The 23,521-nt window shown below is 33.0% G+C and overlaps 1 protein-coding gene across 37 annotated transcripts in view; it reads right to left on the reverse strand.

Annotated features, from left to right (window-relative positions):
• The window catches only part of RIMS2 (regulating synaptic membrane exocytosis 2), a 621,959-nt gene that overhangs the window by 123,776 nt on the left and 474,662 nt on the right, over nucleotides 1–23,521 (reverse strand). For 15 of the 37 annotated variants that reach the window (XM_047783440.1, XM_047783443.1, XM_047783438.1 and 12 more), the window contains one exon: nucleotides 12,004–12,176. The exons of the other annotated variants lie outside the window; for them this stretch is intronic. In XM_047783440.1, coding sequence (XP_047639396.1) covers nucleotides 12,004–12,176 — 173 coding nt within the window. The remainder of the gene's footprint in view (nucleotides 1–12,003; nucleotides 12,177–23,521) is intronic. 37 annotated transcript variants of the gene reach the window in all.

Here is a 23,521-nt window from a genome sequence, read left to right on the forward strand (position 1 = left end):
TGAGATATCTACAATCTTTCAATAGAAGATGTATGATGTATAAAGATTTAATATTAAATCTTGCAGTAACCTTAAATGGAGAAGCAATTTGTACACAGTGAGTTGAACTGCAGGTATAAATGTAGTAGAGATAAATGGAACATGACAAAACTTTATTCTAGGGGAAAATACTATTTTAAGTGACAAAATATAATTTCTCTCAGGTATGCGTTATTTTTGTTTTAAAGGTAAGTAATAATTTTAAAACAATAGTAAGAATATACTATATACACTTGTAGAACTTGAAAATTACTTTCCATGTAGAAATAAAATTTGACATAAACTAGGAATTCTAATAGTAGAGCAATGTATTTGCTAGAGACAAATTAAGATACGTCTAATTTTATTTGAAATTAACTAGATGCATTATCTCAGAATATTACTACATAGTAGTTTATAATAATTATTCTGCAATAACAAAATATAATAATAGCACTGAAATTATCTTATAATGAAACCTTTTTTTGCATTTTAGGAATTATTTCCTCTTATACAAAATGTAAGAAGGATCTACCTTATTCTGAATTGTCATCTGGCATAGTGTTACAGGCAAGTTTTTATGAAATATGCAGATCTAAAAAGCTTAAAAAAGTGAGAATTTTATAAATTTATTTTCCATCCCCTTCTTTTTCTTTATTTCTCTCTTTTTTCTTTTCCATTATGGTTTATTATTGAATATTGAATATAGTTCCCTATGCTATACAATAGGACCTTGTTTTTTATCCATTCTGTGTACATAGTTTGCATCTGCTAGTCACAAACTCCCAATCCATCCCTCCTCTGTCCTTTTCTTTCTTTACCAGTCCCTATTATATATCAAATGCTCATCATGTGCCAGGAATGGTGTTAAGATTTTTAAGGATATAATCTCAGTGAATTTTGATGGGAACCCTGAGAGAAGATTACTGTTATTATCCCCAATATAAAGGTAAGAAAACGGTTTTTATTTGTCCACATTTATATTATTAGGATTCAATTAACTCTGAATCCAGAGCTAACTTTTAATCATCACACTATATTATCTCATGTACATTTTTGGAGGATTTAGGTATTACCTATTATAATTCTAAAACATTTTTTTGGATGATGATAACTGACATTATGCTTACTATGAGTCAGTGTAACATGGCATCAAGTTCTTATTCACAATCTTGTAAAGGAAGCCAGCTGAATCCCCGATGTGCCAGACTGGAAAGTTAAGTCTCCGTACATGACAGGTGCACCATGTAGAGTAGTAATTCATACTCCATAATAAACAGAAATAGTAAAATAAAGTTGGTGTTGATTTTTAACATCCTGAAAATATGCAGTTGTCTTCGGATAACTTTAGTATTAAGTGCTACATATCATCTATTCAAAGTATTTTGATAGAAAGTCTCAGATGACTAATTTACAAAGTTTTAAATTTTTGCCACCCCCAAATGATAGTCATTCTCTCATCTTGGTACCTTTCAATAGGATTTAAAATTTATTTTACACTATAAATTTGGGACATATTAAATTGGTACGAATTTGTCTAATCTTTAAATACTAATAGAGACTTTTGCTATCTTTTCTTGTATGTTTTTCTCCCATTCCTGTGAGACTTTACACAGAATTTTTACATATAAAATAATGACTATTATCCATCACATTTCAAATCAGTAAACCAACCAACCAAATTAGTAAACCAACCAAACAACTCAATCTTTCCTAAGTGAAATACACTGTGTGTCATAAAATGAACTCCTCTAAAGCAAATTCCACTGACTTCTGAAATAAATAGGTTTCTTTCCATTGGGAAAAAATGACCTCTTTGGGTATTTAAAAACTTCTGTCAAAGAAGATTGAGATGAGCATGTTGGGTATCTCATTATGCCAGAAGCTCTTCATACTTCTAATCTTTTGCTTCTTTATTACAATCTCATTTATTCATACATTTAAACACAAACTTTTATTGAGTGCCCACTATGTGTGAGGTATTGTAGATACTGAGAGGTAGGACAACAAAAACATGAAAATGACAAATGATATCCTCAAAAAGCTAACTAATAGCCAACAATGGTAGATTAAATGTATACATAATTAACAATACTGCAGGGAGAAAAATGAGCACTATAAGAAAAACTATTACTGTAAAAAAGTATTGGATGAATTGTGAAGGAAGAGGAGAGGTGTCTATTGTGTGAATTTGTATTTGAGTGTTGAAGGATGGGCATCTAACATAATAATAATAATAATAATAATAATACTCATGCATGGGAACTGTTTGACTTCAAACTTGATCTTATTTTTATTATTTCTATAAAAATAAAACTTTATGCTACAAAGTCAATCAAATTGTTTAAGACTAAAAATTTTTGTAAGATGTAGGAGTAATTTTTAATTAACAGTGGTCTCCAATTTCATGTCGAATAGAGATGTGGTATTGAAGTATAAATATTTTGAGTTAGCTGAAAGGGTCTTTCTGAAATGTGTTGACACCAGCAGCAAAGCAAGAGCCAGGTGGCGCTATTACAAAGCTATAACCTTAGCACTCTTTCCTAACCCTTCTTACTACCATCTTAAATAAAACCTGGTGCTTTCTTGAACATACTGCTTCCCCTGAAATCTTGTCTAGTGACAAATACTTATCCTTCTTCCATAGTTGTCATATTTCTAGCTACTGGCTACTTTCAAAAAATGTATTTCTCTTTTACTTTATTTAAAAGTTTAAATTTCTTTGCATCTTATAACTTCTGTCTATGCCAGTATATACTAATCCCTTTTTTCCTTCCTTCCTGTCATCTATGACCTCATAGTCACTGCATCATTCACTAAAGTCTTTAGAAGCTGGCTTAGACTTCTTTCCAATTCCCAAATTCTCATAATCATATGAAACATAAATATTCATTAAGAAGACCTAGATTTATGCCCCAGAATTCCAGAACTCATATATCTGCAGTTACCTTCGTATTTATTCTTTTCCTCCACTCTTCTACTAACCCCAATGATTATGCCTTAGAATTTGTCAATTGAAAAAGTAGCTCCACTTCATAATCTTAAGTTTCAATGACATACTCTATCTAAAAGCTCTTACTTTCTCAGCATCCTAAACTCGCTTTTTGATCACGTGATCTGGTTTTCCAGTTCTTGGAGTTTCCCTATGTTGTCCTAGTCTATTAGTTTCCATCTGGACTTTTCCTTCTTGTATAACACTGACATTTACATAACCACCCTCAATTGCTTTCCACTGCTTTTTTTCAACAACCTCATCCATCAAAACTCCCACTTCTCTACAAATGCTACAATCTGATTTCTGTTTTGGCACATGGATGGGCTAAGTGCTGCTGGAAAAGATCACACTACTCTCCCACGTTGATATATCTTGAAACTACTGGATCCGCAGAACTATTCATCAACTTTTTAATTTGACTTTGGTAAGGTACTTTTCCCATTTTTCTTTTGTGATTTTTCCAAGTCTTCAAATTAAATATCAAATTCGACCTTTAAACTCATATTCTGGCCTCTTAGGTGCTTGAGAACATTAGAGCCATCAGGCAGTGACAGCAACTTCCCAACTCTGTCTAATAATTGATCTATTTTATCATCTGTCTTTCTTCTGGTTTGAGCCAATCCATCCACCTATGCTTCTAACCCAAACCCCTCCTCTGTCTCCACGTTCTTACTCTAGTTGCTGTGCCTTCTCAGTATTCTATCTTCAAATGCTCTTTCTCTTCAGACTACATATATGATCAAATCTCAAATTTCTCATTTTCAGTGATCCAAAATGGAGACTGTGAAGTCACATTGCACTCAAATTTACCACACATGGAGAATAACATAGTGGAGAATCAACACTTAACTCAGTAATTTTCCTAAATCTTTATGAAAATAGCTTATTTACTTATTAATGGAGGAATATATATGTAACATATATTCCTCTATCTGCATCCCTCTATCTCTTTATCTATATCTACAGTGAAAGAGAGAGTGAGCTAGTACACTGTTTTAGTTCAACAATTATATTTATGTGAAAAGGATAAGTTTTAGGGTGCAACAAATGGGAAAAGAAAACTGCCATCTTTTTTTGAGAATAAGGTCTGTGTTTTATTCATCGTCAGCACCCTGGTAATGTTAAAAATGTGTGCCAGAATTAACAAGAGGGCAACAAACATTTTAGGGCATGGTGGCTCTTAAGGAATATTGGACTAGACAAAAGACATGCTTGAAAAACCTAACCCCAAACAAAATATTGTTTGCATTTATCACCACTATACTAATAATATTTACTGAAGAAGCAACATAGATCACAGATTTCCTTCTTTTTGCAGTCACCCTTTGAACATTTTAAAAGATGTAATTCACATACTATAAAATTTATATTTTAAAAGTATACAATTCACAAATGGACAACTTCAGAGAAATTGGCTACTCATTTTTTTATGCTATTAGCACAATGAGCTCAGATATATGGGATATTAATTTTAAAACATAAGATTTTCCTACTCCATGAGAGATAATAGCTTAAACTATGGAAGTGGAAATTGGGTTATGGAGAAATGGACATATTTTAGAGAAAATTAAGCATTAGAATCAATAGGATTTGGTGATAGGAGGGAGGGAATTGTGCTCAGTAGAGAAGGACTAGTAGAGAGTGAGGACCAGGTTCCTGGTTTGGGCAAGTGTGAGAATGAGAGAGAGAGAGAGTAAAAAGGAGGAGCAGGTTATTAAGTTTGGTTGCCTACTTGGTAAGGGGTATAATGAATTAAATTTTACTTGCTGAATTTCATACATCCCAGAACAGACAAGTAGATGGCCAGAACAGGACTGGATAGATCTGGCAGGTGATTAAGAAAGAGGCCTGGACTGGAAATATAGACTTGGAAGCCATCAATATACAGATGTTCCTGGGAGCCATGGAATAGAAAACACCATCAAGAGAGACCATGTAAAGAAAAGAGGAAATTGATTGCATTTCTATATACTAACAATGAAAGATCAGAAGGGGAAATTAGGGAATCCATCCTATTCACCATAACATCAAAAAGAATAAAATACCTAGGAATAAATCTGCCTAAAGAGACAAAAGACTTATACTCTGAAAACTGTAAGACACTGATGAAAGAAATCAAAGAAGATACAAATAGATGGAAAGATACACCATGCTTTTGGATTGTAAGAATTAATATAGTCAAAAATGAGAGCACAACCTAGGGCAATCTACAGATTCAATGCAATCCCTATCAAATTACCAATGACATTCTTTACAGAACTGGAAGAGCATATTTTAAAATTTGTATGGAAACACAAAAGACCTTGAATAGCCAAAGCACTATTTAAAAGGAAAAAACGGAACTGGGGGAATCAGACTCCCTGACTTCAGACTCTACTACAAAGATACAGTCATCAAAACAGTATGGTACTGGCACAAAAACAGAAATATAGATCAATGGGACAGGAGTGAAAGCCCAGAAATAAACCTGAGTACCTATGGTTAACTAATCTATGACAAAGAAGGTAAAAACATATAGTGGGAGAAAGATACTTTCTTCATTAAATGGTGCTGGGAAAACTGGACAACTGCATGTAAGGGAATGAAATTAGAACATTTTCTAACACCATACCAAAAAAAAAACAAAACTCAAAATGGATTAAAGACCTAAATGTAAGGCCAGATACTATAAAACTACCAGAGGAAAGCACAGGCAGAACACTCTTTGACATAAATCACACCAACATCTTGTTTGACCTACTTCCTAGAATAAAGACAAAAAAAAACCCCACAAACCAATGGGACCTAATTAAACTCAAATGCTTCTGCACAGCAAAGAAAACCATTAAAGAAATGAAAGGAAAACCCATAGAATGGGAGAAAATCTTTGCAAATGACTCAACTGACACTGATTTAATCTCCAAAATATGCAAACAACTCATACAACTCAACAACCAAAAAAGCAAACAACCCAAATGAAAAACAGAAGACCTAAAGAGACATTTCTCCAAAGAAGACATACAGATGGCAGCAGGCACATGAAAAAAATGCTCAGCATCACTAATTATTAGAGAAATGCAAATCAAAACTACAATGAGGTGCCACCTCACAGCAGGTAGAGTGGCTATCATTAACAAGTCAACAAACAGCAAATGCTAGAGAGGACGTGGAGAAAAGTGAATACTTCTTCATTGTTGGTAGGAATGTAAATTGGTACAACCAATATGGAAAACAGTATTGATATACCTCAGAAAACTAAATATAGAACTACCATATGATCCAGCAATCCCACTCTTGGACATATATCTGAACAAAGCTTTCATTCAAAAAAAAAAATATATATATGTTCATTGCAGCACTATTCACAATAGCCAAGACATGGAAACATCTTAAATGTCTGTTGAGAGTTGAATGGATTAAGAAGATGTGGTACATATAAACGATGGAATACTATGCATTCATTAAAAAGCACAAAATAATGTCATCTGCAGCAACATAGATGGAACTAGAGACTCTCATACTGAGTGAAGTAACTCAGAAAGAGAAAGACAGACATCATATGATATCACTTACATGTGGAGTCTAAAATATGGCGTAAATGATCTATCTATAAAACAAAAACAGATCATGGACATGGAGGAGAGACTTTGTTTGCCAGGGGGAAGGGGGAGGGAGTGGGATGGATTGGGAGTTTGGGGTTAGTAGATGCAAACTATTGTATTTGGAGTGGATAAGCAATGAGATCCTGCTGTATAGCACAGGGAACTATATTCAATCACTGTGATGGAACATGAGGGAGGATAATGTGAAAAACAAATGTATATAAATATGTATAACTGGGTCACTTTGCTGCACAGTAGAAACTGACAGAACACTGTAAATCAACTACAATAAAAAAATAAAAAACTTAAAAAAAAAAAAGAGGTCCTGGGATGGGATTCTGGAAGGTATCAACATGGATGGGGTTGTTGCTCACAGAGAAGATAGAGGTGACCAGAGAGATGGGTAGAGGACTAAAGGAGTATACAATCCCAAGACCTCAGAGAAAAAAAAGCATTTCAAGAGAAAGAGAGTGTAATCGGTTTGATTTAGAAAGGTTGGAATGATACAATATGAAAACTATTAAGAGTTGGAACGATACAATATGAAAACTATTAAGACCTTAGAGAAAAAAAGCATTTCAAGACAAAGAGAGTGTAATCGGGTTGAATTTGAAAGGTTGGAATGATACAATATGAAAACTATGTAATTTGAGGTAGCTTTTTAAAGAAGTTACTCATACAACTGTAATGAAATAGAGGTAAAGAGAAGCCTCAAAAAAGAAGCAAAAGTAAAAATGTCAATTATTATATATAATGATTTTAATACACTGTAGTTCAAGAGTTGAATGAAATTATCATATCTTTGGCTATGAACTTGAACTTCCTGATAGACTAGATAAAAAGAACACACAGTGGGCTACATTGATTTGTTTTGTTTAGCAGATACATCTACTCTTTAAGAGAGCTACTCATAAAATTTTAAAAGGAGGTTTTACATAGACTGTTCTAAAATGTATGAGTGACACGGGAGACAATATCTTCAAAAATGCTCTTAGAACTAATGCAAAGTAATTCTGCTTGGCTGTTTCTTTTAAGAAATTTTCATGGGCATTTCTATTTAACACTGTAGTGATGGTTTTAGCCAGGTAAATTAAGCAAGAAAAGAATAAAAGACATTCAAATAGGAAAGGAGCAGGTAAAACTATTTTTATTCACAGATGATATGATCTCATATAGCATATCCTAATGAGTTAACTAAAAACTTTGAGCTAATAAATGAATATAGCATGGTTGGAAAAAATAAATTTCTATATACTAGCAATGATCAGTCCCAAAATGAAATTAGTACAAGAATTTCATTTACAATAGCATCAAAAAAATTAAAAAAACCTTAGACTAAATTTAACAAAAGAAGTATAAGATATGTATACTGAAAACTATGAAATATCATTGAAAGATAGTATACATAAATAAATGGGTATCTTGTGCTTTTGGATTGGAAGAGAGTATTTTTTTAAGATGGCAACTAACCCTAAATTGATTAACTAAACATAATCCCAGTCAAAATCCCAGCTACCTCTCCCCTGCCCCAAACTGAAGAGCTGATCTTAGGATTCATTAGGAAATACTAGTATCCCCAAAGGGAGGAAGGATAGCATCATAACCACTTGGGGGTGTGTTTGTGTTAAAAATGCAAATTCCTGGGCTCTAACAGGATCAAAATTCTAAGAGTTATATAGTCAAGTGTTTTTAAAAGGTTCCCTTTTCATGGACAATCATAAAACAGAGAGCCATTACTTGGACTTATAAGATTTTCAGTGGTATTAACTAGGAGATAGCTTCAATGAGAAAGGCAAAAGACAAGTTATTAGTAATAAATCAGCAAAACAGCATAATCTATCAGTATGCCCAGTGGGATGAGTCAGTACTGAGACACACTTTCATAAAAGAACAACAAAAACTCTATCTGATCAATTTACAAATGGTTACCCAAATTTTGAAAACAATTGCCAAATAAGAGAAACGTACGTTGAGCTGTTTGTTCTACTGGTGGTTAGTCACAGACCCAATTATTTCTTAACTTCATGATGATAAAGACAAATCACCAGTGTAACAGAAGATGCTTCTTCCTTGTTTGCTGTGTACTAACTATTCACTGAAACTATGAGAGGGAGTGTGAATTATTGATTCCTCTATTTGACAAGCAAAAAAAAAAAAAAGAAAAAAAAAGAAAGAAAAAAAAAAAACCCAGGCAAAGTGGGTAGGGACATGTGAGAGAGTCAGAATGAGAATTCAGGTATTTTAGATTCATAATCCACAATTATTTTCATGAGACATACTGTTTCCCTTTATAAGAGCTATAACATAGATGCAAATATGCAGTACATACCATGTTTTATTACATAGGCAGTACAATGTGTTATCATATTTTAACTCTGATCTGTAACTCTCTATATGATTTTTGCCATTTTATAGAATATATGTTCCCTAGAGACATCAGCTTGGTCCCCTGTAGTTTACAGTTCTGGAAGTATTATATAATTACTTAAGCCCAGTACAGTGCCCTGATGACTCATTGCCAGGAATATACCATCTTTCCTTTTCTGTGTAAAATAATGTGCTCTTTTTAAGAAGAAAATGGTGAAGAAAGTAATATTAAAAATCAAGAACTTAAGGATATAATCTTCAAATTTTTCCCCACCAAGCCAGGTATGCTAACATAGGCGTTTGGCTACAGACAAACACCAAAGGGTTCATATGTCTACACAGTCTATAGAAAATAAAACACATTAGAGGTTCACATTTTGCTCTGCTTTTGGAAGAAAGGAAACTTTATGTTTCTTTCCAAAGAAACTTGGAGAGCTTTTCTCTACGAATTAATGATGAAATTACCTATGCCAAGCAAATCAGAAAAATGATCTTCATTAATAAACCAATGTAATTATCAAAAGTTAGATAAACGATGAAGATAGACTTAAAATTACTAGCTTAGACTCAAATCACAAAATATGCCTACCTTAAGATTCATTTTTAGGTTTTGTGTTTGTTACACAGAAACCTGTATAGATCACAGATATAGTTATATATGCCAACCTGAGATAAAAAGTTACGAGTTAAGGAGCAAATATTTATGCCAATTACCTTTCTCACTAGAGTAAAGCACAAATTGAGATTGGATTTAGATATAATAAAGCAAAATTTGGCTTATAATAGAGTGTGCTTATTATGCCAACTTCATACTAATACAAAATTAAACTCTAGATTGATTACTAGAAAATCAAATTCCTCCAAAATATACATGATTTGCAATTCTCAGTCTCAGAGAAATTTAACCAGAGAAATCTCATCCCTTTGGACAGAAAGATGAAGTCCCATGCGTACCTGTGCTGATTTGACTTTCAATACAGCACTGTAAAGATGGTGTATACTTAGTGCACTATGTTATGAAAATGAAAACATAGCTGTTTTTATGCCTTGTTGCTTATGTTTTTTCCCTTTCTCCCGTTCAAAGTTCCTTCTCTGGTAGTCTCTAGCTGAATGAATTTCTAAGGGGTCTAACCCAACATGTTTGCCTTACAATAAGGCCTGGGGCATCTGCCCTTTCTCTTCAGAGTACCAAAGAGCATTGCTCCTGTTTCACAATCTTCCTCAGGACTCAAAACTACCCTAGAACCCACTAGAAAACTACAATGAGGCAAGGAACTTGATTTTTTTCTTTATTCAGAGACTGAATAAAGCTTACTTTTTGCTACCTATTTTGCCACTCATTTTTAAAGTTCATTTCCAGTATGTAATATTTCTTACAGAGCAGGCTAAATTTTTTCAGGCCCATCAGAATCTCATTTTAAAGGTTTTGACTCTACAAATAGGGAAGATATGTAGTAATTCATGCAAAAATAATTAAAGGGAAATTACCTTCGACTTAGCTAGTCAAACAGAACTTGAAAACCCAAGAAATCAGACTCTCAGAGCTAGTGTATACAAATTAGAGACTGTCTGGTAAATCAATCTGGTAATAATTTGACAACATATTCATTAGTTGTATTAGAAGCTAAATAGATAAAACACAAGAAAATAAACCAAAAGTAAATGGCAAAAATAGTTTTGGGGGTAGGAAAAAGGACATTACTAATGGGAAATGTCTACAAAATTTGGCAAACTTTACCTGTCATCATCTTGTGAGAACTGCTTTTGCAAATCCTCTTTATTCCACTGTTCTTTTTCTTTCCCTTGCTCAGGTACATCTTGTGTTTTTTCCTCGTCTCCTGATTGTCTGTTTTTCTCCTTATTACATGTTTCTGTAATCTCTTTCCCTGTCTCATTCTCATTAATTCTTTCTTCATTTACCTCTTCTTCCTCATGAACTATCTCTTCATGCTTATCCCCTTCTTTCCCTCCCTCTTCTATTCCCTTTGGCCTTTTGAAAGCAACACAAAATTGAAGGCATGCAAATAAACACAAAAAGAAAGAAAAAGTCAAGAGCAAATACATACAAAATTAAGTAGAAAAGTAATGAAAACTACTAAAACATAAATAAAAATTATTTATTTTAAACCCTGAAAACTTTTTTCCAGTGTATACCAGAGAATTACTCTGTAAGCTCCACTTACTCATAACTGTTTTTAAGTTATACTTTCCTGTTACAAAGTCGCACGGAAAACAACTGTGGTCTCTCCATTACGGATTTTTTTTTTTTTTTTGATCCAATAGGACTAAAAAAATAACTTAGCTCAGGTGTCCATAAGGTCTATAGCTCAGGTGATAAATGAAAATTATACTAACATACATTACATTAATAAACTTTCTTGAGAAACAGAACTTTTCCCATGTGTTTATTAAAGTTTAAGGAGGATGGGAAAGCATCCTACTCAAAAGGTAATGTTCTTATCAGTTTTCTGAATCACTTTTCCCATGTGTTTATTAAAGTTTAAGGAGGATGGGAAAGCATCCTACTCAAAAGGTAATGTTCTTATCAGTTTTCTGAATCACTTTTCCCATGTGTTTATTAAAGTTTAAGGAGGATGGGAAAGCATCCTACTCAAAAGGTAATGTTCTTATCAGTTTTCTGAATCACTGATAGATATGCAGCTAGGAAAAAAATCCCTCCAAAATATGATTTTTCTTATTCCTTAGAACATTAAAAAACTCAAGTCTTCAGTTAACCATCACTTTAATTTCAATAAAGATATAATAACAATTACTTTGAAAATAACAAACATAAAAAATAACTAATTATATTATTTCATATGATCTAGTAAGAAAATTGCTGTAAATTCTATAAAACTTTTCTGTGCAAGAAGTTTGAAGGGGAGAACAAAACACCAAAAAGTAGTATGTATAGAAGCTCTTACTATCTTAATGATATATATAAACTTTTTAGCAATAAAAGGTTTTACATTTAATCAAAGAAAAATAAAGATCTTCTAAGATATATTGAGAAGAATTTCCTGCTAAAATCCCCTTACTCACCTGATTTTCTTGTTTCCTCTTGGCCGTTCTGATTGGACAGACATGTAGCTTGTGCTGCTGAAACGAGAAGCACTACTATTCCTTGAAACCGCAGATATATCACTTACATCACTGTCCGAAGATTTAGTGGAAATATTATCTGCCCCTCTATGAGGATCCCATCCTGATCGATACTGTTAACACAGATTGACAAATACGCAGAAGTTGTCAGTATTACCACACAAAGCAATTATTCGCTTCTCCTATTTCAGCACTTTAATTGTCCACAGAGGATACTGCAAAACCCCACTCAGTTGCATATAAAACAAAAGTGAATGGCAATTATCCTAAAAGAAAAATTCAATTTATATGAACCCTTGATTTTAGCAAAGGCAATTAGAGCATTTTCACCACACCCCAAAGAAGGCCATTAAAATAGTTTCACAACAGCAATGGCCTCAGGGAAGATCATATAGGTAAAATCTGAGAAATAAATATTTGGCTTAATATTAGGAAGCAGAAGTTTTTTATATTTCTGAATAAAATTTAAAGAAAAAAGTATGATGAAGTTGCTATTGTAACTTATAAAAAAACAATTTTAGTAGCATCAATTTTCTCTTTAATCCATTATGCTTCACTGAAAACCTAGAGATAACACAAAAATTATTGAAACACTAACTTTTTAAAGAAAAGCCAAGAGAAAAGAGAAGGTTTAATTTCTGAATGGTTGCTGGAATTTTGATGAATCCTAGAAATACTAGAAAAAGTCATTATTATTTACAATAGTTCAAACTTCCTGGAATTGAAATAATCAGATGGTTATTTGGCACAGCCAAGGTGCAGGGTGTTCTGGTAAATTGAAAATCATTATAAATGCTTTATGTTAATGACATGTGAGATGTGAAAAAGAATAGATTTGAAAGTCTGAAAAATCTGGGGTAAAGAAACTCTTACCAGCTAGATGAACTTGAGCAAATTGTTTAATCTTTAAAATGCTGTTTATAAAATAACAGGAAAAATAACATCTTCCTTGCAGGGTTGTTTTGAAAATTAGAAATAATACATGTCTGGCATCTGGCATAATATGAAATAATACAGTCAGTATTATAATTGCCATATCATTACTATCTGATGGCTGTTACTGGGTTCAGAGACTATCTGCTAATAGATTTTTCTTTATTAATATATACTTAATAGTGAAAAATCCTTATTTGGTCAGTTTCATAATGGAGATCTTTTAAATCATAGATACTGGTAAATTTCATGAAGCATTAGAAAGATGATTATCTTGCATAAACCACTGACTGTGACTTGAATAATTACCTAATAAATAGTCCTGTATGAATAACAATTTACTGAAAATATTAGATAGATAAAAAATTTTGGTAAGACAAATTGAATGGCAATAGGGTATGATATAAATATTAGATCAGATTCAAGGAATTTTTTTTCCCAGGATATCCCAGTATCATCTTAGATATTTTTGCATTAATAATTGATCCTTTCTTCAAATGTAAAATAAATAAAAGAAGCATTTCAAAGGCTCCATAAAATTAAATAATCAAATCCTTAATCTAGAAATATATAAATTAGGTGAGATATGGTCTACCTTAATCCACTCTAATTTTCAACTTTGATCAATTCTCAATTATAAAAAAGGATACAATTAAATTATTTAAAAAATTGCCGTGATTTTTCCTGGAAATATTTATGTAAATAGAATCCTTATGTGTGATTTTAAAATGAATTTTATTTATTTATAGAAGATTTACTTGGAGAACATTTAGTCCATGATATTCTTTTACAAACTAAAGTCATATTAAAATATTGAAAACAATTTACTTTAAATGACAATGTCTTTGGTCATTTCCTAGGATAGCATTTCAATGAATGGATCCAACATTATCTATGATAACCAATGTACTTTAAAATGTCTCAAGTTGAGACAAAAATGTAAGTCTTTCATTTCATCTATCTAATTTGGGGACATTTCATTTATATAAAAAATGGATGCTTCAAGAAATTTTTTCAAAATTATTAAATTGTTCAATAGATACTATACTGTATTGGGGGAACTTGGTCTTTCTTAGAATTTATAAAAAAAAGAGAAGCATATTACTGTATAGCTTTTAAAATAACTAATTGGATAGAAAAGCAGTTTTGGTTATTATATTTGTTTTTCTTTGCTTTTGTTCATGAGATTATTATATCATTTAAATTAAAGTGAAAAACTCTACGTTTTAACTCTAGGAGATAGTACAGGTAAATGTAATTATTGAAAGAACAATTGGTATGAATCCAGGCTACATAAATTACTAGGTTTGTGATCCTGGGCCAATTACTTCTATAGTCCCAGTTTTTCTTCTGTTAAAATGTGGACAACAATCATACCCATCTCCTAGGTTTGCTGCAAGGATTAAATAAGATAATGTACATAAAGCACTTGGCACAATACCAGACACACAAGAAGTGCTTAATAAATGACAAATGATGATGATGATTAGATAGTAGCTGAACACTGGCAGAGTATCAATTCCAGGAATGTAGTTACCAAAAGAAATATTAGGTAAAATACCCAACAATAAATTTATTCCTTTAAGACAGCTCTAAGTTACAGTAACAATATAACCATTTATGCATATTTTGAAAGATTCATTTCAGCAAATATGTTTACAAAGGAAACTAAAATATTAAACCAAACTTTCCCACTGACTCTTAGTATGTCCTCAGGCCTCACCTTCCCCATTTGGCCAGGTCCATTCATATCCCATCACCTCATAGGGAAAGACTGATTCTTAACTGCTGGATAAAGAATAGCTTTATCTTAGCAGGAAATATACAATACTTCTTGGCTGATATAGAAGCTGCCTCATTGTTAATATGTGTCTCTGGTACTTTATCCTAATAACCAAAGCCACCTGGTACCTGTGTATCCCATGTATCCCATGTCTCCCTGACTGGTTCTTGCCTAATTTTCTTTGCCTTCATTTTGTTTTTTGACTTTTATATTTTAGCAGTTAGGATTCTGACTTTGCATATTCTAGCCTTTGTCTTTTAGGCTGTCATGACTTTTGATCCTGTTGCTATGATACTAAGGCTTAAGAATTTGAGCTTTTTCTTTTTTAAAAAAATACATATGGTGTACATTACACATATCTTTGGCTAAGACCTCTCAGATAATCTAGTTTGCTGAGCTCGAATTCTGACATGCAAAACTTAAGAAAAGTCAAGATTCCACATACTATAGTTTTATGCCTCATATAATTCATCATGTGCTATCTTTTGATTTAGGTGTGTGTGTTAAGCGTATTCATATTTGTCAAACCTTCTATTAGAATATAAGCTCCAGAAAGCCAGAACAGTATCTTCCTTATCTTTGTAATTCTCTTAGCACATAAGAGTCAAATATTTAATTGGATATAAACTCTGAGGTTTAGCTTTTGTACAAGTATTGATAAGGATAAATCAAGATAAATCCTGTTTTAAGGATTCTTGTGAGTGGTAAGAGAAATAATACATTTAAAATACCCAACCATGTGCTTAGAACACAGCAGCTGCTCATTTCTGGCACCTAAAGTGAGTCATAAATAAAAAGACACTGAATGAAATAAAGAGAGAAAACAGCTAGTTAAAAACTCTAATTTGACGCTGATGCTGATTTGACGGTTTGTACCAAATATGTTTCTCTGTCTATTTCTAAGCAACTGAACGTTTTATCTTCAGAATATAGCACAAGTTTCCATTACAAATATACACATGATAAACAAAATGAGAAATTTGGAAAGTGATAAATAAAAAGGAAAAAATTTTTATAGGTAAAATTTTAGAAGAACATATTTTCAATACATTTAGAATATAACATTTTTAGTATACGATTCACCAAAAAAAAAAAATCCCAGAAATCAAAGTAATAAATAACCTACTATGGGACTTTTAAAATGGCTCAATCTTTTTTCTTTTCCTAAAGTATGATAAACAAAAGTTATATAATTTAACAGTGAGATAGAAGCAGCTAAATTATTGCGATATCAAGGTAATGAGTTATGAATGTAAGTTCACTCATTTAGGAAAGGGTTGGTGTTGTTTTGGCACTTATACAATAAATGATGTTTAAAATAATTAGGCATGTATTAGTTTACAGCTGATGGATGAACAATGTATGATGTGCTCATCATTCTCTTTAATGGAACAAAAACAAAGTTTATTGCATAGGATTACAGGATCTCAGCTGAAAACTGTGCTGTGAATGGAGATCATTAAAATCTTGGACGACAGTGAGGAAGCTATTCCCGACAGCACTTTGATGTTTACTATTAAGCAGATCATGAACTAGAAAAATTTACAGGAAATTATTATTCTCCAGGATGTTCCAGACTCTTAAGTGGAAAAGCTAATGTTCTCCCTACTTATCTAATATTAGCGGAAAGGCACAGCATATCAGCAGAGCTCTATGGCAAGGAAAGTTACTATTAAACTTTTGCAATAATATTTCTTCTTTTTTTGTCTTTTGTCTTTTTAGGGCCGCACCCACAACATATGGAGGTTCCCAGGCTAGGGGTCGAATCAGAGCTACAGCTGCCAGCCTACACCACAGCCGCCGCAACGTGGGATCCGAGCCACGTCTGCGACCTACACCACAGCTCACAGCAACACCGGATCCCCAACCCACTGAGTGAGGCCAAGGATGGAACCTGCATCCTCATGGATGCTCATCAGATTCGTTAACCTCTGAGCCACGACGGGAACTCCTACAACAATATTTCTGAGACAAAAATAAAATCAAATTTCAAAAACAAAATTTTCACTTTCTCTTATATAATACTTTCAAGTTCTCGGATCAGACAATTTCCTAGTTTGATTTCTCTACAGCATCTCAGCAACTCAGGTTGTTTAAGCTTTGTGCATGAACTTCTGTGAGAGTTTCTTAAGCATCGCTTGTCTTCAATTTATTGGATCTCACCATAAGCCTGGCATTTGTTGTCTAAGATTCTAGTCCAAGAATTTGTTATGGCCAAAAAACCTGGGAAGTAAGAAAGCCAAAGTTTGAAGAATAATAAGTTTTAGGCCATCAAGAAGTACTTGGAGGAATAATCATATCATGTTCAGAGAGAAACATGAGTAGATAAAAGGTCAGAAAAAAATTAGGGCCAACTTAATGTTTGGAAGAGAAGAGAGGGGCTGGAGTTCTGGGCGGGGCTCTTGATATGAGTCTCGGGGTCTAGAGGAGACAAGAACAGAGCAGAGGGAGTACTGGCACTGCGGCAAATTAAATCATGGAATAAGAAAATGTTCTCATTTTCATCGCCTTATTTTATTCCATATAATAATTCAAAGAAAGTAGATGTTGTCTTTCACTAGTACCACAACTGTAGGTACTCTCTTTTTGAGGAGCTACTTCCAGATGACGTTTTTCTCTGACCTAGCCAAAGTTCTTATCATTGTTCTAGGTGAATGTTGCACTGGCAAGAATCTGTTCGTCAGTAGAGAATTTTGTTTAATGTTTTTTGGCCACAGCCATAGCATGTGGAAGTTTCTGGGCCAGAGACTGAACCCGTCCCATAGCAGTGACCCAAACTATAGCAATCTTAATACTAGATCCTTAACTCAATGAGCCACCAGGGAACTCTGATAATTTTGTTTAGGTAGGACTCCTAAAGAGGGTATTGTGTGATAAGTTCTCTAGTGGAGAGGGAGAAGACAGTGAGGAAAGGCCACAGAAAATTGAGGGCTAATTTAAGATTCAGCCTTGTAAACAGTATTCTGCAAATGAAATTTCAGCTAGAAAACTCTTAATTCTTTCAAAGAGAATTAAACACTGCCTTGAGTGTTCCTACTTTATTCGTGACTTTATTCATGACTTTCTTATACTTTCATCATGTCTCACTTTCTCTGTCACTCTCTTTTCTATCTTTCTCTCTACCTATCTATCCATCCTCTAGATTGTAAATTCTTTGAGGATAATTACTGTCATATTTATTTTTGTATTCTCACTATTTAGATCAGTGTATCCGACTAGGAACTCAATGAATGGTTAATGCATAGAAATGAGTGGAATGGTTGTTTTATCTGGGCTATATACTGAAGTATTACCGCCAGTGTGAAGTGTCAGATCAGAGTATAAAATCCTGAGGTGATAGGTGCTTAGAGTTTAGTTACCTAGTCCTTTCAGTTTCTGTGATGGGTAGAGCGTGGTATCCTGATACATGCTATGTGCAAGGAAAAAGTTCCAGTGTGCAGAGTTTGCTGATTTCTGGGGAATAAATACTCTCACTGTGACTGATTTCAAGTAACCAAGTGTCACTGAATGCAGAGTTGGTGCATACCACTTGTGATGAGGGTTTAGAAATAAATGCATTGTTTGTAGGACTCACAAAGACTTGTTAGGAGATAATAAGTAAGGGACAATAAGATAATCTATAAATTACTCATCCAGGGAAATCTTGTGAAAGATGGAACAACAAGAACAGCTTAAGGAAAAGAAATACAGTTCTAGAAAGGGGAGCCATTAGCTTGGAGGCCAAGTCTTACTAAAAAGTCCCTGTCTCTCAGTGTGAAGGAAATATATAAGTTTTCCTGAAGAATGTGTAGAGGAGGAATTAATGCTAGTAGTTCACAGTATCCTGCCCAAAGACTAGGCTCTTTGGGAACTCTAGGTCTTTTAGATCAGCTGTTCCTGATCATCCTTTATTTACTTCCATTGATTCCTTACACTTTTCAGAGATAGAAATGCCAGTTGTGCAATGAAATCCTCAGTTTAGGAATCCCAGGTATCTGCAGAGCTTGTGTTTTTGCCTTTCACAACTGTGTTTACTACTCCTTCTCAGGATCCATAACTCTTTACCCATTCTAATCTATAATTTACTGAAGCTGTTCGCTGTTCCCAAAAACAAATTAAATATCAAAAATGTCTTAATTTACTGGCCAGTAGTGTCTTTTTATTTTTCTTCTTTCTTGATTTTACTAAGACATCTAATACTGTTGAGGTCCTCTCTCTTACTGAGACTTTTCCAAAATGGCTTCTCGGGAAATGTCAGCCATGGTTTCTCCCTCTCTCTCTGACTATTCATTCTTAATCTCTTTGGTGGCTTCACTTTCCCTAATCAGATTTTAAAGCACATTGTCCTCGAATTTCTATCTTTCACCTTCTTTTCTTTCCACTGTACATATTCTCCCAGAATGGTCTAATTCATATCTACCCATGTAATGACTAAAAAAATCCTTTTCACTTCTCTCCCAGGTTTCACACCTGTATTTTAGGAGGCTCACAGGACATCTCCAACATGTTGTTTTGTAGGAGCATCAAATTAAATGTGACCCAAACCAAATTTATTCTCTTTTACCTCAAGCCAGCTCCTATATTCCCTGCATTATTTAAATAGGCTTAATATCCAGCTAAAACTAGAAAACTTGTGAATTATCTTTGACTCATCTTTCTCCAATATTCTACATTCTAATCTGTCAAGAAATATCACTCATTTTATGCAAACAAATGTCTTGATATTTAGCTATTTGGGGCTTATGAATGGTCCCTTGGTCTTTCATATTGATAATTAGAGTCTATTATACATACTTATTTGTCACAACTTGCTGTTGACTGTGTACCAATATTCTTTATCTTTGTTCTTTACTAAAAGAATTAGATTTATTTTGGTGATCTAACAGCAACAAAAAGAACAGAACAGAACTTCATTTTGGGGGATTACTTTTAGCTAGGGCGACCCTTTGACTTGAGTGTGGCCTCTGAGGTAGAAGCAGGAATTTAGGGGGCAGGGTTTGGAAGAACTATTACTTTTCTCATTATAGTGGACTGGCTTACCTGTTATGGCCTTTGCCTTTCTCTTTTTGCTTTTCTTTCTGACTGGTGTTTAAACACAAGCCTTGGTTAGTAGTAATTTTCTGACAATGAGGATAAATGTCTTACTATAAGAACAAGGAGCAGGAAGACATGCTCTAAAAACAGAGAACTTGGCTCCTCAAACAGTAGTACCAGCACTGAACTGCTGTTTGAATTTCATATTTATGGGTAAAAAAATCCTTATTTACTCAGATGATTTTATCAGGTTTTTTTGTTATGAACTTCAGAATATTAACCCAAATGATTATCTTATCCTGTTCTGTGCCATGACCTCATGGTAAAAAGGTATACTCTTTAACCAACAATATTGATGAAAACCATAATATAGTCATCTAATTTTAGTGATAAGAGACAGTATATCATAATGACCATGGGATACAGAGTTGGAAGATATGAATGCGTAACTGCTTTCCCACTTACTGGCAGCTTTGTGATTCTGAGCAAATCTCTTAACTTCTTTGAGCCTGATGAGAACTTTAAATGAGATCACAAGTCTTGATACAATAAATATTTATCATGATAATAATTAGGCATATAACTCTAAGTTTTTATTATATGTAATAATAAGTTTCCATGATGAAATTAAAGAAGCTCTAGAGTATGATACTCAATTTTCATCATTTGGCTATAATCTCAAACATTTTAATTTTGACTTGGAAAAAACTTGAAAACAGCTATGAAAACTTTAAAAGTTCCCAATTTCATATCTCATTAAAAATATAAGGAATTTGAGCTGGCAAAAAAAAAAAATATATATATATATATGTAAGGCATTGTCCTTTGATACCAGACTGCTTATTTACTTGGGAATTCATATTTCTTCATTCTTAAACCATTAACCTAGGTTAATTTTTTAAATTTTGTTTATACTTGGCATCAAGAAAAGTTAAAAACTAATGAACATAATAATCTATGACCATTAAACAATAATTATTAAACTCTGAATAATTTTAATGGCTTGTAAATAACTTTTCAAATATTTTATATATCATTTTCTTTTTTCTAATATTTAAGACAGGTATTAATTTTGAAATTTACAGATAATTTCTATTAATACTTAGCCATTTATTAATCTAGATATAGCCACATAAGGTAAATGATTATTTTCTTTTCAACAGCTTTAGGGAGTCTTAGATTTATTATTATGCCATTTATCATTCAGTAATATCTCAAATATCATCTAAAATTTCTGCCTCAATCAAGAAGTCTGTTTTTCCCAGACCTTTAAATGTATTAATAATAATAGCTCATTCTTCTATATGTAACAGTTCATTTACAGCCAAACACAGAGAGTGAAACAGAATGCCTGCTATTAGTCCAAACCAATGAATTTATTATTTTTCCAGAGGGACAAAAATCACTGTTAAGGCAACTATACCCCTATATGCTTCTCCAAGCCGTAAGATTAGAAACTTGTAAGAGAATTAAGAAATATCATAAAGAAAATCTCCTTAGCCCTAAGAATTGTGACATTTGGTCCTTTGTAAATATCTTTAAATATTACAGACTTATTACATAATTTTTGTAGTTTTTAGAGACTACTTATATATTTTATTAGGACAAAGGGTGGTGATACTACACATTTTGAGTTGCAAGCTAGAATCCCATAAATTGCAGCAGAAATAAGACATGAGAACATAGTAGAAGTAGGCAGAAGCACAGGAAAAATTAATGGATTAGGATATGATGTGGGACTCCCTTACAAAGTAATAGAGTAACTCAAGGTACTTGAATCTAAGAGAATCAGAGCTAAATAATAGCTTGAATAGCCACACAATATTGAAAAACCTAAAAGAGCCTGAGAATTGCTCAGACTCATCAAATTCAGGCATAGGGCAGATATAGCTGCATTCTGTTGAAAATCTGGAAGAGGCTCGCTATGCTTAGTCCTTGCATGAAAAGCTAGGGAAGAAACAGTTGGGTTTGCATTAAGACTGTTTGGGATAGAGCCAACAGTCAAACATGGCAAGGAATAACAAGTACGACTTGCTTAGACTACACCAATAGCCTCTGAATGGGACTCCTTTTCTTCAAAATACTTTTCAAATCTGTCATAAGTATACCATGATAGCTATCTTTGTAAAAGCATACATTTGTTCATATTGGTGAATTCTTCAAAAATTTCCAAAGCCCATGATCATAACGGAGAATATTCTAGATTTTTAACTATAATTTAAAGCTCTCCACAATCTGGTCCTAGAAAAGTTTTCCATTCCTAATAATTTTGTTAATAATATTTGTAATCCTTCCAAATGAAGAAAAACTATAACTAATCTTTGTGCTCATGAACAAAGCTATTACACAAAAAAACTGTAGATATGTTCATATTATAATTAGCCAAATTACATTGAAATTATAGATGTGGAAGAGTCCATTCTGCCCTAGTTGACTGATTGCCTTAACGGTTTTGACTTAAGTCTCAATTCAAATTTAGTTATCAATAATTTCATGTGAAATATGAGGCAAAAAGATTATACATCTAAATTTATTCTCTAAGTCATAATTGTTATGCCATAAGTTAATATAGGTCTATAGATTCAATCATTTGTGAGAATACTTGGTAGAGCCTGACACTGATTACTGAATCAATAAATGAAATAGCATTATATAAAGGAAATGAAATATAGAACATCTAGTTCAAACCTAATATTAAAGATTAGGTTGAACGATTCACTTAATTAATGATGAGGTTGTCTAAAACCCAAGTGTTAATACATAGTGATTTTTTTCAATGTAGCCTCCAAAGTACCATCTATTTGTGTGGCATTTTACAGATTACAAGGTTCCCTCAATTTGTACACAGAAAAGGTTGGGTTGTGAAGAATTATTGGGCAATTTACCCAAAGTCTAATCACATAAGTAGCTGAATCAAAATTAGAACCTAAATCTTCCAATTCTTTCTGAGTATTCTCCTTCTACTATGATTAACTCTAGACAGAAACCAATAATCTCATGCTCATTAGAAAATTTGTTTTTGACTCTTAGGCAATAACCTACCCATAACCTCTCTGAAAGTTCATTATCTTGTCCTTGCTTGCCCTTAGAGAGACTATAAAGATGAATAAATTATATCTCCATTCTCAAGAAGTCTATAGCTTAATAAAAAGTTAAGAAATAAGCAAATAAGCACCAAATAAGACAGATTAGATGTATTTTAGGAGGTGATAAATGCCATTGGTGGTTCAAAAGGTTTATATGTTTTCACGTCTTTGTTGTTTTAAGTATTCTTATATTTATAATTTTATAGGTCTATACTTAATCCTTTTAAATTATATGAAATTTGAGTTGGAAAGAATGTTTCTGCCCTACTTATCATATTTTCTTGCTTCCTTTTTTTCCTTATCCTCCTTGATTTATAAAGGAAGATCTCTCATCCCTTGTATCCCCTGTAGGGCGTTCTAGTTGTTAGCAAGCCAGCAACCCTGCAGGCTTGATGAAAGCAAATGTGAATGCATACATTTCTTTTTTTTGCTGGAGGTAAAAGAAAAAATATTTCTCCTATCTGTTCTTAGGAAATATACAGGAAGAAATTATGCTCTTGGCAATAGCAGCTATTGTCCACAGATTGACCCCTTTACCAGCAAGTAGCTGAATGCAATTTATTTAAAATTCTTTCTCTTGTTAGTTTTTAGCAACATTATACTAAACATGGGGAAATTATAATTTCTTCTGTAATTTTATAGT

Source organism: Phacochoerus africanus, chromosome 6 (genome assembly GCF_016906955.1).
Source record: "Phacochoerus africanus isolate WHEZ1 chromosome 6, ROS_Pafr_v1, whole genome shotgun sequence".
In the NCBI taxonomy this organism is placed as follows: domain Eukaryota; kingdom Metazoa; phylum Chordata; class Mammalia; order Artiodactyla; family Suidae; genus Phacochoerus; species Phacochoerus africanus.